Below are 15,462 nucleotides of genomic sequence, written 5' to 3'. Positions count from 1 at the left end.
TTTTTGTTGTTTACACAGAGACCGTTTTCAAAGACTTGCACTTTGAAACCAGTTTTCAAAAGTTTGCGTTTTCAGCCGCCAAAAACGCCGTTGCCGTGTAAATGAACGGCCAAAACGCATAAAAGTTTTACGTTACGTAAAATTTCTATATGTATTCCTGCAATAAAATAGTTTTGTTTAAACAGCCCCTTAGCTGTAATTACTTCACTATCATTTTAATTAATTTAATTAAATATTATTTTTATAATAATAATAATAATAATTATAGAGCAAAATTTTTATTTTAGCAGACAAGTAAAAATTGTTTTAAACATTGTAAAAACCCAACCTATTATATATTTACAAAAATACATTACTAAATGAGGACCAACATAATTTAGCGAAAAATGGACAAATTTTGAAAATTTTTATTCATGAAATCTATTGCATCCAATAGCATTGGCACAGCAAAATGTTCATATGGTCCCTCTCAGCACCCAATGATCTCGGTCCATTAACGGTCCATTTCCATCCTGGAGTTAAAGTCCATATTCTCTCCAAACCTAAAAGCAGAAATGTGAACCATTAAAAGCATATAAACCTCTGACAGTGCAATACTGCTGATTATAGAAAGCACTTGTTTCATAATAACATCAACACATAGCATGTGCCATTTTTCCGTTTTTTTTTTTTTTTAAAGAACAAAAAAACAAAAACAATTACAGTCATAAAAATCATAGCAAAACATACTCTGTTTTCTCACAATCAAGAGAAAAACAACTGTCAAAAATAAATAAATAATAGCAAGCTATAATAAAACAATTAAAATACTCCATAAATCAAACAAAGTTACATAATATGAATAAATACTCTATATAGATTGGTACAAGGCACCAATAATATCCATGTTCATTTCACTCAGGTCCGTTAAATACCATGTTACTTTCATTATGGATTCTGCGAGCTCACCTTTGAAGCAGCTCTGTGAATTATTGAGTGCCTGCGTGCCAGTCGATCAATATCTCTTGAATAGCCTCCACCAATGACAGTGGCCACAGGGATGCCCTTTTTTATGACGGTCTGAAGTACATAAAGATCCCTCTGGTAAAGGCCTAAGTTGGGTAAAATGCACAGACATTGAAGGGTCAATTACATAAAGTACTGCTTCGATTATTATGATATATGATGTATGTGCATAATAGAGTGGAATGAATGATTGACCTTCATCTGTTAGACGAAGTCTTCCAAGTTCATCCTCCCAGTGTGGATCCACTCCAGAATCATACAGCACCAGATCCGGCTGGAATGTCTCCAGTACCCAAGGGAGGTGTTCCTGGACTGTACAGGAAATGACTTAATGCATTTTACCTTAGTACCACATATAGGCTTATTTAATAGAAATATATGTTAATGTATTGAAATGTATTCAAAAGTCAAAACTGATCTGCTTATGTTTTTGTGTAGGTGCAAAGCGAGTCAGAGTGTAATAAACAGTACCTTTGGAAAGATACTCTTTGTCTTCAGTGCCATCTTCTAAACTGAGATCTAGGTCACTCTGCTGCTTTCGCAAAGGAAAGTTTTTCCCACAATGCACTGAGAAGGTGAAAACATTGGGTTCGTCCTTAAAGATGAATGCTGTGCCATCACCCTAGTGAACGCAGGAAAGGAAAACATCTGCTATAATTCAACAGCATTTCAGTCAGCACAAAAAAAGAATTTGGGATGGGAGTTGTTATAGACATTCCTTCCCTATTGTGACATATATCTGAGGGAAAGGGCTTCTCAAAATAGAAAGAATGTAAGGCGGGACTTTGGAATTGATTAGTTGGTTGGATTGTTGCTGTTTTCCATTGGTCGATCTGATGTAAGTGACAGGTTGTATATGCATGAATATGCAGAATATGCATGATTCTGGATAAACTGAGAATCACAGTTATTTGGGTTTCAAATACACAGATAACGATTCTGAACAAACAAACAAAATAACATGTCATTTACTAGAGGTTCTGACAAAATGTTAATTGCTGCAATCTATTTAAAAATGTTTAATTCACTTGAATGAATAGATTTAAAGAAAATCGGTCTGAATGAATGACTCACTCATAAATGAATCATTCAAGTTTTTGAACAAGTCTCTTGAATGAATGATTCAGTGACAAAAAATGTTTTCACTTGTCACCACCTACTGGTGTGATGGACGCCATCATTAAAGCGCCATGTTACTTTCAAAAGGTGATTTACTCACTTTGCTCAATTTTTACGCTACTGTTTATATCCGAATTATACATTTTATCCCAGTACTTCTGTTATAACCTATCCGAAATGATCCATTACTGAATCGTTGTCATTTAGGAATAAGATGTTTTAATGGAGATTGTGATCTTTTTAATCGATTAATCAGAGAGGAGCTGTGACTGTAAGATCATGAAAAAAATAAAATAATAATAATAATTTATAATAAATACTGCAAAATTCCATAAAAATACGAATCGTCAATTTTTATTTTATTTTATGGTGACTAAAATAAATTTTGTACCTGATGTACATCCAGATCCACGATGAGAATCTTCCTCTTGGATGCGGACTCACCCATCAAGTGTTTGGCGGTCACAGCCAAGTCATTGAGCAGACAGAAGCCTGCGCCGAAGCCTGGGAAAGCATGATGGGTCCCTCCGGCTGTACTGCACGCCAGTCCCCTCTGCAGGGCGATCTCTCCTGCCAGCACAGTGCCACCTGGACCACATCTCAGATGAGAGAAATACATTACATGATGAGATGGCAACTGGATATCAATATACAGTAGCTTTACAAATCTAGTACCGACTTCAGTACTCAATAACAAAATGAATGAATTGATTAATCAACACATAGTGCAAAAAAAGTCCAATATTCCATTCCGTTGTCAAAAAGAAAAAGTGTTTTGCATAAGAAAATTAAGATTTCTTCCATTGTGACATTATTTTCATAACAAAAAGGGTCTACTGTAATGCAAAAAATAAAAATATTACATGATGACTACATTTTAAAGTTAATTTGTAAAGTATAATTTTAAATGTATGTCACAGTAGCATTTCTTGTAATGCATTTAATATATGCTTGTTTAAAAAAAGTGTTTATAGTAATGTGTATTTAAGGAAAACTATATATATATTAGGGAATTGTGTGTATATATATATCAGTGTTAACAAAAATAAAACTGTTAAACAGAGCTGCAAAAATAAAATATTAATATTAGATTAAACTAAAACCTAATTCAAAATATGAATACATGCTATAATAATAAAAAAATATATACACATTTGTGTTTTGAGGTAAAATGATCCTGACATTAATGAGGTTCACTCCACTGTTTCAGCACATACTAAATGACATACCCGTTTCATATCTGCAGCGTTGAACTAAACCAGAACTCCAAGGAAATCCAGTCCGCCTCTGATCTTTCTCACTGATTTTTCCACCGATAAAGTTGGACAGGTACTCCTCAGTATGCACACATCCCAGAAGCCCTTTGGAGGCAATCTTAGGAGCCCACACCTACAATTGTGTCAAGTAGCCTATTAATATTCCACAAGTATATTCAAAATATGTGTATTAATGCAAATTACAGATTCACTAAACATTTCCAACCTGTTTATCTGTTATGACTTGATCTCTGAACAGACTCTCCAGGACTTTGGGGAACTTTCCCATGGGAAACCTGTGGTTTTCAGGGAGGTCACATATGTACTTGACATGATGAACTAGAGGAAGTGCTCTTGATTCAAGGCAAACCTGAGAAAAACGGATGCAAATGAGTTGCAGCAATTCACTGCAATGGACTGTTAGCAAATGTCAAAGGACTAGTTTTACACTCTGGGGGTTTGAATGTGATAATATCGGAAACATTACATGTTCAGCGTTGAAACACCTCCTCCATGCCCGATGCATTGGGTTTCGTTTCAGAAGTGTTTCATTTTGGACCACATGTTTGCATTTAATAGTTGCTCTATACGTTGATTTTTGACATAAATGAAACATTGCTGCTTTACAATCGACTACGTAACAACTGTTTGTTTACAAATCGCGTGCAGTTACACAATCAGCTACTATTAAATAACGATCAAGAGATACATGACATTTTAAAACGCTTTCTGAATCAGACTGAATAATATTGAAGATACGCACGTAAAAAATCAATACAGTCTCATCAGCCCGTCACGTGTGTGTATAAGACACTCGCATTTTTCTTGTTATAATGGAAGTGTGCTACTGCCACCCTCTGTTGAGGAGTGAGACATCAACAAACAGGACATCAAATGTGGTGGAGTCATTTTGTCATAGTGCAATTTTTTCTTTTCTTTTTTTTTCTATTCTACATTTATTCAAGAGGATATTGTCCACTTGAAGGAGATAATGAGCACAACAAACACAAGTTTAAAGGGATAGTTCACCTAAAAATGAAAATTCTGTCATCATTTACTCACCCTCAAGTTGTTCCAAACCTGTATGAGTTTCTTTGTTCTGCTGAACACAAAGGAAGATATTTGGAAGAATGTTTGTAACCAAACAGATCTCGGTCCTCATTGACTACCATAGTACATTTTTTTCCTACTATGGAAGTCAATGGGGACCGAGATCTGTTGATTACAAACATTCTTCCAAATATCTTCCTTTGTGTTCAGCAGAACAAAGAAACTCATACAGGTTTGGAACAACTTGAGGGTGAGTAAATGATGACAGAATTTTCATTTTTGGGTGAACTATCCCTTTAAGTGTCCTAAATACATGGTACCGACAGGATGCCTTTAAAGCAGAGGGGTCTTGTACTGGCTTAGTCTGTAAATCTGGATAAGTTGAATTTATTTTAAAAAATCGGATGAAACTGGTTGCTTTAAAGGGATCCTATTATGCCCTTTTACGAAGTCTTGATTTTGGGGTGTGCTAGAAAATATTTTCATGCTTGTTCAAAAAACGCATTATTTTTCACATATTTTACATTATTACAGAACCTCTCTCCCCAGTCTGTCTAGAAAACGCCGCTTTCGATGAAGGCCCTCCTTCTGAAATATGAAATGTGCTGTGATTGGTCAGTTGGGCCAGTGTGTTGTGATTGGCACCAATTAGCGCATGTTCAGGAAATGCCCCGCCCCTTCATAACGATTATGGGGTCTCTGCGGAACAAAAGTGGGCTTTTCTAAATTTTTGGGTGTTTTCAAACCGGTGGGTGTTTATAAATCATGCAATGAAAATGATGCCATTCACCTGACCCGACCCCACCCCTAAACCCTACCCTAACTGTGGGGTTCTTCTCTAGAGTAAAGGATGGCATCAATTTCAAACCAATTCGAGCCCGATTCAGATCCTGACAATGTTAACGAACAAGAGGACTGTGCAGAACGGATTCAATACACAGACTTTGCAAGCAGGGATTTCACAGGACGTTTCAGAGTGGTATGTTTTTTGTCATTTTCTTATACTACATTATAGATACGATATTATCCACCATTTAATTTGTAACAGTAATCGATCACAAAACCATGGCTAATTTTCCTAAGAAGCGATGAACCGCCTTACAAAAGCGAGCGCTTACAGAAAAGCAACAGAAAAAACAAGCTGTTCTCCATGACATGTGCAGCGCAAAGATAAACGTTTGAGTTTTAGTGTTCAGGAACAGTGTTTCACTAGTTCACACTTACAAATAAGTCAGATAGAATAAATGCGTATTTGGCGTGCTGTCCGAGGAGAGGGCTCCGGGCTCGGTATTCGGCCCGAACCCAGAGTACTCCCCCCGTATTCCTGGCTGTAAAGATTGAGCCAAGAGTGAGGAGTCGGGGTGGTGGAGGGATGCTGGAAAACTGTCAAGGAATATTAGGTGAGTTGACAGAGTGGATATATATACTTCTTGTCATGCTGATTAGGGTAGACATAATTGTTTGATGACGAGTAGATTGGATTGATTATTTGAACGTGCTCCTCCCGAACTTTGTTTATAAAACATCATTTAAAAATAAGTTTTAACCACTCTAAGTTCGTCAGCCTTAGGAAGGTAAAACCAATAAGTTTTGGAAATGTTGTGAAAAAACGGGGTCTCTTTGACAGCAACAACTTCTCTAATGCAGCTCAACCAGGCTTTGTCCCCTTTTTTTTTTGTATTAAGTGGGCAGGGTTTATTTAAATGAGTACCATTGTGACTTCATAAAATCCAGTAAAATCATGTTGTAGTCCAAACGAGTCTTTCGTTGTAGTTCTTGGAAAGTGGATTCTGTTAAATAAAATATCTCCCTTTGGAGTGTACTTTGAGCCTTTCTTGAACCTTGCAGATCTTTTTTTATGCTCAAACAACAACATTTCACACTAACTAAAGTTGAGAAAGTGTAAAAGCATTATAGGACCCCTTTAAAGTATTGTATTGTGTATTAAGTATCGTGAACTTAATTTCAATTCATTTAACTTACATTTTGTAATATAAATTAGTTTGCACATATAGGTAACTATAACAATTAGTATATTTAAGTTCAAAGTTCAATTCTCAAGGTAAATTTATAACAATTGTTTTATTTTTTTTTATTTTGTTAAACTAGAAAAGTGTGGGTGAATGAGAAGTGAGGAAGCTTCCTGAGGAGGCATGAGTGGGGATACACAGGTGTATCCTTCCCTGGGTGGAGCTAAGACTTGAGGAAAGGAAGCAAGGCAAGGAAACAAGGGGTGCATCTCAATAAGAAGGCTGTATCCTACGAAGGCTGCAAATCTCAGCTGCCACATCATCAAACATTTCTGAAGGCCATCTCAATTTGAAGGTTTCTTGGAAGGCAGCCTTCATTTCATGTCCTTCATTTGGCCTGTTTTGAAGGACGTATCGGATGTATCCTTCGCGGCATTACAATTATTTTACAATTCGCGGCATTACAATAAATAATTGCACATATTTAAATTCACGAAAATAAACAGATGGAAATCGAGTCGGTACTGAGATCATCTGAGTTTATTATGAAATGTCAGACAAAAAAAACGTTTCGGACATTAAGTAGGCTATAGATGTTATCTTTTGATTTGCTGCACTAAAACTAAACTGACAATAATATAAGCCACTGGGAGCCCACCTACGGTTATCATACACTGTACTGTATTAATAGAAAGCCAGTTAATATAAAGATTTGTAATACAAAGTTTTTTTTTTTTTTTTATTAAGTTCAAATAATATTTTCGTGCGGTGACCCCGGGGCAGAAACATTTATGACACAGCCATGCACACTTAGCCTACCGTCTCATTCTAGCGTTTAATGTTGAGGAGGACCTTGGCTGTAAATATATCTATCTATCTGTAAATATTTTGATATTGATGAAACTTGCTCATGGTTTTGTTGCAGAAACAGCTGGCCATTTATTTTATGAACACATTTGTGAAGTTTTTTTTTATATTTTAAACCCTATTAATGTGACCCACAACTCAGAATATTTAAAGCCGTACGTTGCCAAATTATAACACGACGTCAATTGGGGGAGAGCATGTGATCCAGTTATCCGTGTGTCCACCACGGAAGAATCCGTGGTGCCATCACAGAATTTCACAATAAGCAAAAGGCTATACAAACTGATCAGGGGATATAAGAGGTTCACAGTTTAATTGGGCTACATTGCATCGCAAACACAGACAACGGTAATAGACCTCCTACTTAAAGTGTCAAAATCAGCAATAGGCAATATCGTCCAGTGAAGGTGAAACAATCTGTGGCAACCACTGAATATTCTGTAGTACCGTCACGGAACAGGGTGACCAGAAGTTATCCTAGCGATCAAACGACGACAGAACAATGCAATATCAAGTTAAAATCACTTTAAAACTAAATATTTAAAGTGAAGTACTTAAGTAAACTCAGAATATTTAAAGCGATACGTTTCCAAATTATAAAACGACGTAATTTGGGGGAGCGCACGTGTTGGAACAGAGAATCCGTGTGTGGACCACGGATGCTGCCTGTCATTGACTTACATAGGCATCACATCCGTGTGCACATCACGGAATTTTCGGCGATTCCATGAAACTGCCACAAATTTTGAGTTAAGGGGCCGTGTTCACGGAATTCTGTGAGACCAGGTTGAAATTAACATGATGTCGATATTTCATGCTTTGAATATCACGATTATCAACACCGGTATATTGCAACACCCCTAGCTGTGACTATACAAATCACAACATGTAAAATAGGAAAATGTTGGCGTTATTTAGTCACAAGTGAGCAGTAGCCTATGCTAGCTGGAGCCGTTTACCTCCAGTCTTTGTGCTAAGCCAGGCTAGCGGTGGTGCGTCAGACAGAGTTACGGCACGCACAGAGATGAAAAAGGTGGATGGACTTATCTAACTCTGGGGGATAAGGTGAATAAGCTAAAGTCTCAAAAAGTCGGCGTGTTCCTGTAAGTAGAAGTTTTCCTTTGCTGTGTAGGCTATGGCTGACAGCCTTTTTTTGGCCGGGTGGGAAATCTGTAACGAGTGGAAATAAGGTGCGGTCCCTTAACAGAATAGGGATGGGACGGTATGAAAATTTCATATCACGTGTGACCAAAATTACCATGATTATCATCAATATTACCACGGTTTTGTTAAAACGAGATGAAAGTGTTCAAAAAGAACTGATGCTCACACTAAAAACAGTTCAATATTTGAAAATCAACAAACAACAAATAAAACTAGCAGCTTTATGCACTTTTTAAAGCAAGATTATATTCTGTGGCATTTTCTTCCTTATAATGACCGTCGTCAATAGCAACGCATTATAACACAGCGCACATCCATGTATCGCAACGGACGCGCTCTATCGTTTCATTCACAACTTGCCGTCTTGCGTCTCAGTTTTTTGGACGACTGTATTTACAAACAGGTAAGATTTAAAACATTAATCTCAGTTCAATTTGTCCCCGTAATTATGTGGTAAAAAAAAATCGGTGTAATAAGTGTACAATGATATACATTATCCCTTATCACTCTTTATACTCTTGTTTGAACTTGATCGTTTGTCTTTGGCTCAAAGCCACTTGCTGCGAACTTTTCTTCGCGGAAGCTTCACGTTTATTTCAAGTGAGTGAGATAAATATATTTCAACTCAAAACAACATTTTGTGCCCAATTATTTCCCAGACGTAGTTTTGGTTAGGTTATTGTTAGTTAAACCCCTAGTTATTGAGGTCAAAGTTAACTTGCCTTGCGTTCGCTATAAACAGTGGGTGATGGTCACACAAGAGGACTCGGCAGATTTGAAGTGTTTCCCCCCTATTGTAGTGACCATCCTCGATTGAAGTTTCACTCAGGACTTTTGAAAAAGCCAAAATATGACCACACCTCACAGATTTGGTCCTCTTAAAGGGCTGGTTGAGTATGATTTCATTTTTATAACTTTAGTTAGTGTGACATGTTGCTGTTTGAGCATAAACAACATCTGCAAAGTTACAACGCTCAACGTTCAAAGCAAAGGAAGATGTTTGCTTCTGGGCTTCTTCGTTTGGGGTCACACTTGGCTTCTTCTCGGTCTAAAAGGGACGAAGCCTTAAAATGTAACTTTTTTTTTCAGGAAAACCAATGTAATATTTTTGTTCAATAATATTTTTTTTTCTTTAAAAGGTTTCTATGGTACTATGCAATATTTATAAAATTTTTATGAGCTATTTTTTACATTAGAATTAATATTTTTTTATTTTACTTTTTTACTTTTTACTTTTTATTTATTTACATTCGGAAAAATATTTAATTACTAAGCAACCACTGAATGGAACAACACACAATATATATCATTTTAAAGCTTAGAATCTCAGCTTTTTAATGCATTACTTCTATCAATCCCTCTAAAGTGTACTGCCAGCAGGCAGAAAATATTCATTATCATATTTTTCAAAAATATTGCCTTGATTAACATAGTTGATGTCATTTGAAAGTTTAGAGTCTGAACTTTACAGTGTATCCACTTTGAAAAAATCCTAAGTATTGCTGAGTTATTTGCTGATAAATAGAATTTATTTTTCTCATAATCTATAAAATAATGTACTGCAATGTGTCAGAAACTCTACAATACAATGTGTATTTGCACTCTTGATGTTTTAGAGTGTCACCCCTTCATTGCTGTGCACTTTTTTTCTGCACAGTGGCTGATTTGTAGTTTGTACCACCAAAAGTTTCTCTGAGTTCTCGTATCTTTTCGCATTTCCCATTCATTTCCTATGGCGGTCATTTTAGGACGTATTTTTTTTACGACCCTTTAACATATCCGAATCATGTCCAAGATTTTTTTGTGTGTGTTCACATAGCTAATACAACAAAAGTCACCAAGTGTCATCCCATTCAAGCAAAAAAATTAAACAATTCAAAACAAGTTTTTGGTCATTTTAGCCCGAAGAAGCCCAGAGGGTTAAAGAAAAGGACTACAAGGCTGGTGTGTAGTCCACACGACATTCCTCCAGGGTTAGTGACATCACCAACCCTAAAATGTACATAAACCCCGCCCCCGGGAACACGCAGTCCATGTTGAGAAGAGGAAAAGTTGTTGTATATAAGAGTACATTTGTGAGTCAGCTCAAACTTTAGCATCCATCTTTTCACATGCAGTAGAGAGTCACTCTGTGTGCATCTCATAACAGTTCCTATACGAGCGATTTATAGATTACCATGACAGAATATGCTATTTGAAGATAGTTAACTCCACATCAGCAACATAAATTCATCAACTAGGCTAACCATTCAGAGACGTCCTGTTGCATTCTACATGTTGTCACTTCTTCTTGAGTCTCTCCATCTTTGTCTGACTCTGTTTTAACATTAAAGGCAGTTTCTGTCATCTTAGTGTGTCTGCCATGAGGCAGCTGTTTACACACAGGAGCTCTTGAAACCCCGCCCTCTGCAGCAGTTCATTTGCATTTAAAGGGCCAGGCTCAAAACGGTGCGTTTTTGCAAACCCTCAAAGAGTGACAACTTTAACATGCTATATAAAAATATCTGTGGGGCATTTTGTGCTAAAACTTCACACACACACTCTGGGGACATCAGAGATTTATTTTACATCTTGTGAAAAGGGCATTTTACCACCCCAGGTGAAAAAAAAGTTCACTAAAATACATTTTATTTAAGTGCACTTAGTACACTTCCATAATGTACTTCCATAATGTACTTAAAGTGCTCTATTTCCGCGCACTTATTTTGTACTTAATATACTAAAAGCTTATCTTTAGTACTTCTTAAGATAAACTTAAGATCATCTTAGTGTACTCAACTGTGCTATTTTGAGACACACTGAAGATGAACTAAAGTGTATTTTTAATATACTATTTCAGCTTTAAATTTTTTTTATTTTGTTACCACTTTTAGTAAAATTGAAACCATCTTTAATGCATTTTAAATACAATAATAAATTATTTAAAATATAATAATATATAATAAATATATACAAATTATACTTATAATGTATTAATAGGTTAAAAAAGTGCACTAAAATACATTTTATTAAAGTACACTTCCATAATGTACTTAAAGTGCTCCATTTTCGCACACTAATTTTGTACTTAATATACTAAAAGTTTTTCTTTAGTACTTCTTAAGATAAACTTAACATTTTAGTGTACTCAACTGTGCTATTTTTAGACACACTGAAGATGAACTAAAATATGCTTTTAACATACTATTTCAGCTTTATTTATTTTTTATTTTGTTAACCCTTTTAGTACAATTGAACCCATCTTTAATGCATTTTTAAATACACTTATAAATTATTTAAAATATAAGAATATATAATATATACAAATCATATTTATGTATTGCTCACATATTTTTTATATTGTTAATTTATTTCAAATATTTTTTTTACTATGTTAACAGTACCTTTATAAAACATAATTAAATATGTTAATGGTGTATTTTAAAAGTTGTCAAGTACACTATTACTGTGTTATCAGTAGCATTTTCTGCCTCATTTATGCTAAAATTATGAAAATAATATATTTTAATGTATTACAAATACAGTGGAAAAATTATCATTCAATAAAACACATTAAAAAATATTTGTATAAAACACACACACACTTTGAAAGCTAGTAAACTTTAATGTACAACACCCAGTGTACATCAGTACAGCAGCATATGTAAACTGTAAAAAAAAAACACATTAACATAAATATAAATAAACCTAACTACAGTCAATAAAGTGCAGTCATTAATAGCTGCAAACAGTTACAGTACTGTTACAACTCAAACCATCTTCATCCTTCAAGTGAATTGGAGTGATTGGTCTTTGAGTTTGCCTCATTGTTGCATTTCCTTCGAATCAGTGCTCGCACCTCAGACATGTTGGAAATTGTTTGATCACAGTGTCTGTGAAAGGGGAAAAAGATGAGTTTATTTTTATATTAAAGCAAAATTAACCTCTGTTAAAAAAGTAACTGTTCCCTTTCAAAAGGCTGCTTCGATGATGCTATTGGGGAACGATGTTCTCTAGGCACCTCTTTAAAGGAGAACTCCGGTCAATTTTAACATTGAGCTCATTTTTTTGTACATTTGGAGTGCTGTCAATACAGAGAACAACAACAAAAATCGGGGTTGCCTACACCGAGTTATTCTATTTTTAAAATTACAAGTGCACAGAAAATGTGAGTGATTCCTTCTGAGTGAACACGAGTGAATCTGACTGCAGTAGATGTGAAAGATATGTATAAAAATGATGTTATTTAAGCCAGCGCAAATACCTGTGTTTACATCCTGTTTTCGGTTGAAGTCCAAAGTAGTCGATTGCCGAGTTCACGCGCGTGATCATAGCAACTAAACCTATGCGCGTGAACTCGGCAATCGACACATCAAGGATGTCAAGAGGCTAAAAGCAGGTTTACTACTTGCCCCATTGAAGTCAACAGGGTGCAAATTTTAAAAATAGAATAACTCGGTGTAGGCAACCCCGATTTTTGTTGTTGTTCTCTGTATTGACAGCACTCCAAATGTACAAAAAAATGAGCTCAATGTTAAAATTGACCGGAGTTCTCCTTTAATACTTCTGAGTCGCACTAGTACTGTCATAGGCTGTCGCCAGTCAAATTCTATTGCCGTGATTGTACAGCTTTTCAAACACTGGTTCACATGGAGGGTGTTCCCCATAGCGTCATCGATGCAGTGTCTCATTCCCTGTTCTCAGGGAACAGAGGTCGTAACCTAGACGTTTTTTATTACAACACAGTATGATGTTTTGACATTTCCCCATGTTGTACATACAAGGTGAAAAAGACGTACTGTTAAATGTATTATAAATGCATTAAAGTACATTTGTTTTGTATTAAAAACATACTTAAGTACATATTTAATACATTTAATAGTAAGTCTTTTTCACCTGGTAAAAATGGAATTCTTTAACATGGCATGTAATGCTTAGTTCATATATTTTAACAGTAGACATTCAATATAAAATGTTAATGTAATTCAGAAAAGGAGTTTGTAAAATATCTCTTGAACAACTGTGAAGTCTACAGTGTATGTCACTGTATCACAGCAAAAAAGGGCAATTTAACTGTTTAACTGAAAAAGTATACCCAGCCAACACGAATAATAATTATAATGTACAACAAATGCTAATCTTTATTTTTACCATTAATGTTTTAGTCAGCCCCCTTTGACTTTGATTTTTGACTTTGAAGTGATGTACAGAAACACATACACTCTTCACCTCTGTTAAAAAAGATTTAAGGAAATTAGAAGTAGTGCAAAATATGGTAAGCCAGGACAAGTGACTTGCAGCTGTCCCAAAAAAACAATTAAATAAACAGATTTTTACATGAATGAACACAAATTAGCCTAGGAAACTAGGAAAAAATGTTGGGATTTTTTTTTTTATGTAAAAAACTAAACAGTGAGCCATTTATTTATGCAAACAGTAACTTACCAGTAACTTCTGATAGCAGTATCTTCATCTCTTCGAGTTTGATTCGACTTCGACTTGAAAAGCTTGGCTCTGATTGGTCAAACTGAATGTAGTTGAACTGAAAAAGACATGCTGTTACACAAAAATACGACTGGCAAAGTAAACGTAAATGTAATACAAATCTTACCTAGAAACATAATGAGGTTCCAAATGTCACACGTCATGCAAACTTGAAGATGGGGAAAAAATAAAAACAACACTAAACCGTTACGTTTTCTATTAACGCTAGATAAAAAAAAATCTAAATGCTGTCATGATCACTCAACCTTAAGTAGTTGCAAAACATTTAAGAATTCCGTTAATCTTCGAAAGAAAAACTGAGATATCGTAGTCTAATGAAACATGAGAGATTTAACTTATATCCCTCTGATGAACGATTCACCAAAACTGTTCACGTTTGAAAAAGTTAATCGCAAAAAACATTACCTAATCCATATGAATCGCGTGGTTTCCTCCAAATCCTCTAAAGAAACACGATCGCTCCAGTTTAAATTTTGATATCTATGATGCATTTAAAATAATATGATGTTGATATCTTTGTGGGAATTTCAGTTGTAAGAACATATCATGTAATGGACAACAGCCTAGCCCTTTACAAGTATAGCCTACAAACAAGTAAAAGTGAACAACATTAATTTTGACTGCTTATTGCAATGCTTAATAATAGTTGACAAATGTTTATAATAGCCTACATTAGAAGTTGGTACATTATACAAAAATCTAAAATATTAAAATCATAAAATCATTAATATTACAAATATATTAGGCCTAAGTGTTTAAAGTACTTTAAACACACTAAAAGCTTAATCATTTTGCTGTTCTTAGAAAACTTAACACAAATGGTATGATTGTGTTTAGCATATTTCTCAAAAATTTAACTAAGCATATATTTATTACCAATGTACTTATTGTGCACATTTTAGAAATATATTAAAAGTATGCTTGTGTTTAGCATATTTCTTTAAAGTATAATTAAGCATATATTTATTACCAATGTACTTCTAGTGCATTTGTTAGAAATATATTAAAAGTATGCTTGTGTTTAGCATATTTATTTAAAGTATAATATTAAGCATATATTTATTACCAATGTACTTCTAGTATACTTTTTAGAAATATATTAAAATGCAATTCAATGTATTTTTAATGCACTTCAAATAAGCATGTTGGTAATACAAATGTATTATAAACATACTATTTGTATTTCAAGTATATTTTTTATATATTTAATACTACGTCTTTTTCACCTGGGATCCCTTTAAAAGGCTGAAAAATCTCCCGAGCACGGTCACTGCCTTCTGCCATTCCTTCTCGAATTAAAAAAACAACAACATTACGCGCTGCGCCTGCGTCAGACTGTTGCTGGCTGGACAGGATTTACAGTGAGTTATTAAAATCGCGCTAATCAAACACGGTTTTAATGATAATTACATTTTAAACGATAATACTAACCGTCAGTACATTTTATCGCAGAGGTTTTTTGTGATTGTTCCGGGCAAAAATCCTTGATTATGCGGCACGTTTTCTTAAAACATGCGATGGAATATGCGGGATATTTATGCAAATTT

At 34.9% G+C, this 15,462-nt stretch overlaps 1 protein-coding gene and 1 long non-coding RNA gene across 3 annotated transcripts; both read right to left on the bottom strand.

Moving 5' to 3' along the window:
* Window positions 1-378: 378 nt before the first annotated feature.
* hdac12 (histone deacetylase 12) lies at window positions 379-4,197 on the bottom strand. 2 transcript variants are annotated; one of them, XM_084419407.1, is made up of 8 exons: window positions 3,868-4,185; window positions 3,607-3,750; window positions 3,354-3,513; window positions 2,516-2,712; window positions 1,477-1,627; window positions 1,201-1,317; window positions 949-1,091; window positions 379-542 (listed from the first exon to the last, which is right to left on the bottom strand). In XM_084419407.1, the coding sequence occupies exons 1-8, from the start codon at window positions 3,994-3,996 to the stop codon at window positions 519-521; spliced, it is 1,065 nt and encodes a 354-aa protein (XP_084275533.1). In that variant the 5' UTR covers window positions 3,997-4,185; the 3' UTR covers window positions 379-518. The 2 variants fall into 2 exon arrangements, with proteins under 2 accessions (XP_084275533.1, XP_084275534.1); XM_084419408.1 differs by having other exon boundaries at window positions 380-542; window positions 4,144-4,197.
* A 9,731-nt stretch (window positions 4,198-13,928) lies between these two features.
* Window positions 13,929-14,354, bottom strand: LOC311297249. The gene is made up of 3 exons (XR_014628785.1): window positions 14,321-14,354; window positions 14,022-14,063; window positions 13,929-13,952 (listed from the first exon to the last, which is right to left on the bottom strand). It is a non-coding gene; the product is annotated as an uncharacterized lncRNA (long non-coding RNA).
* Between the last annotated feature and the right edge of the window lie 1,108 nt (window positions 14,355-15,462).

This window comes from Rutilus rutilus (assembly GCF_951802725.1).
Source record: "Rutilus rutilus genome assembly, chromosome: 9".
Classification (NCBI taxonomy): Eukaryota; Metazoa; Chordata; class Actinopteri; order Cypriniformes; family Leuciscidae; genus Rutilus; species Rutilus rutilus.
Note: the sequence above shows the minus strand (reverse complement) of the source record. Positions and strands in the feature narration are given on the sequence as shown.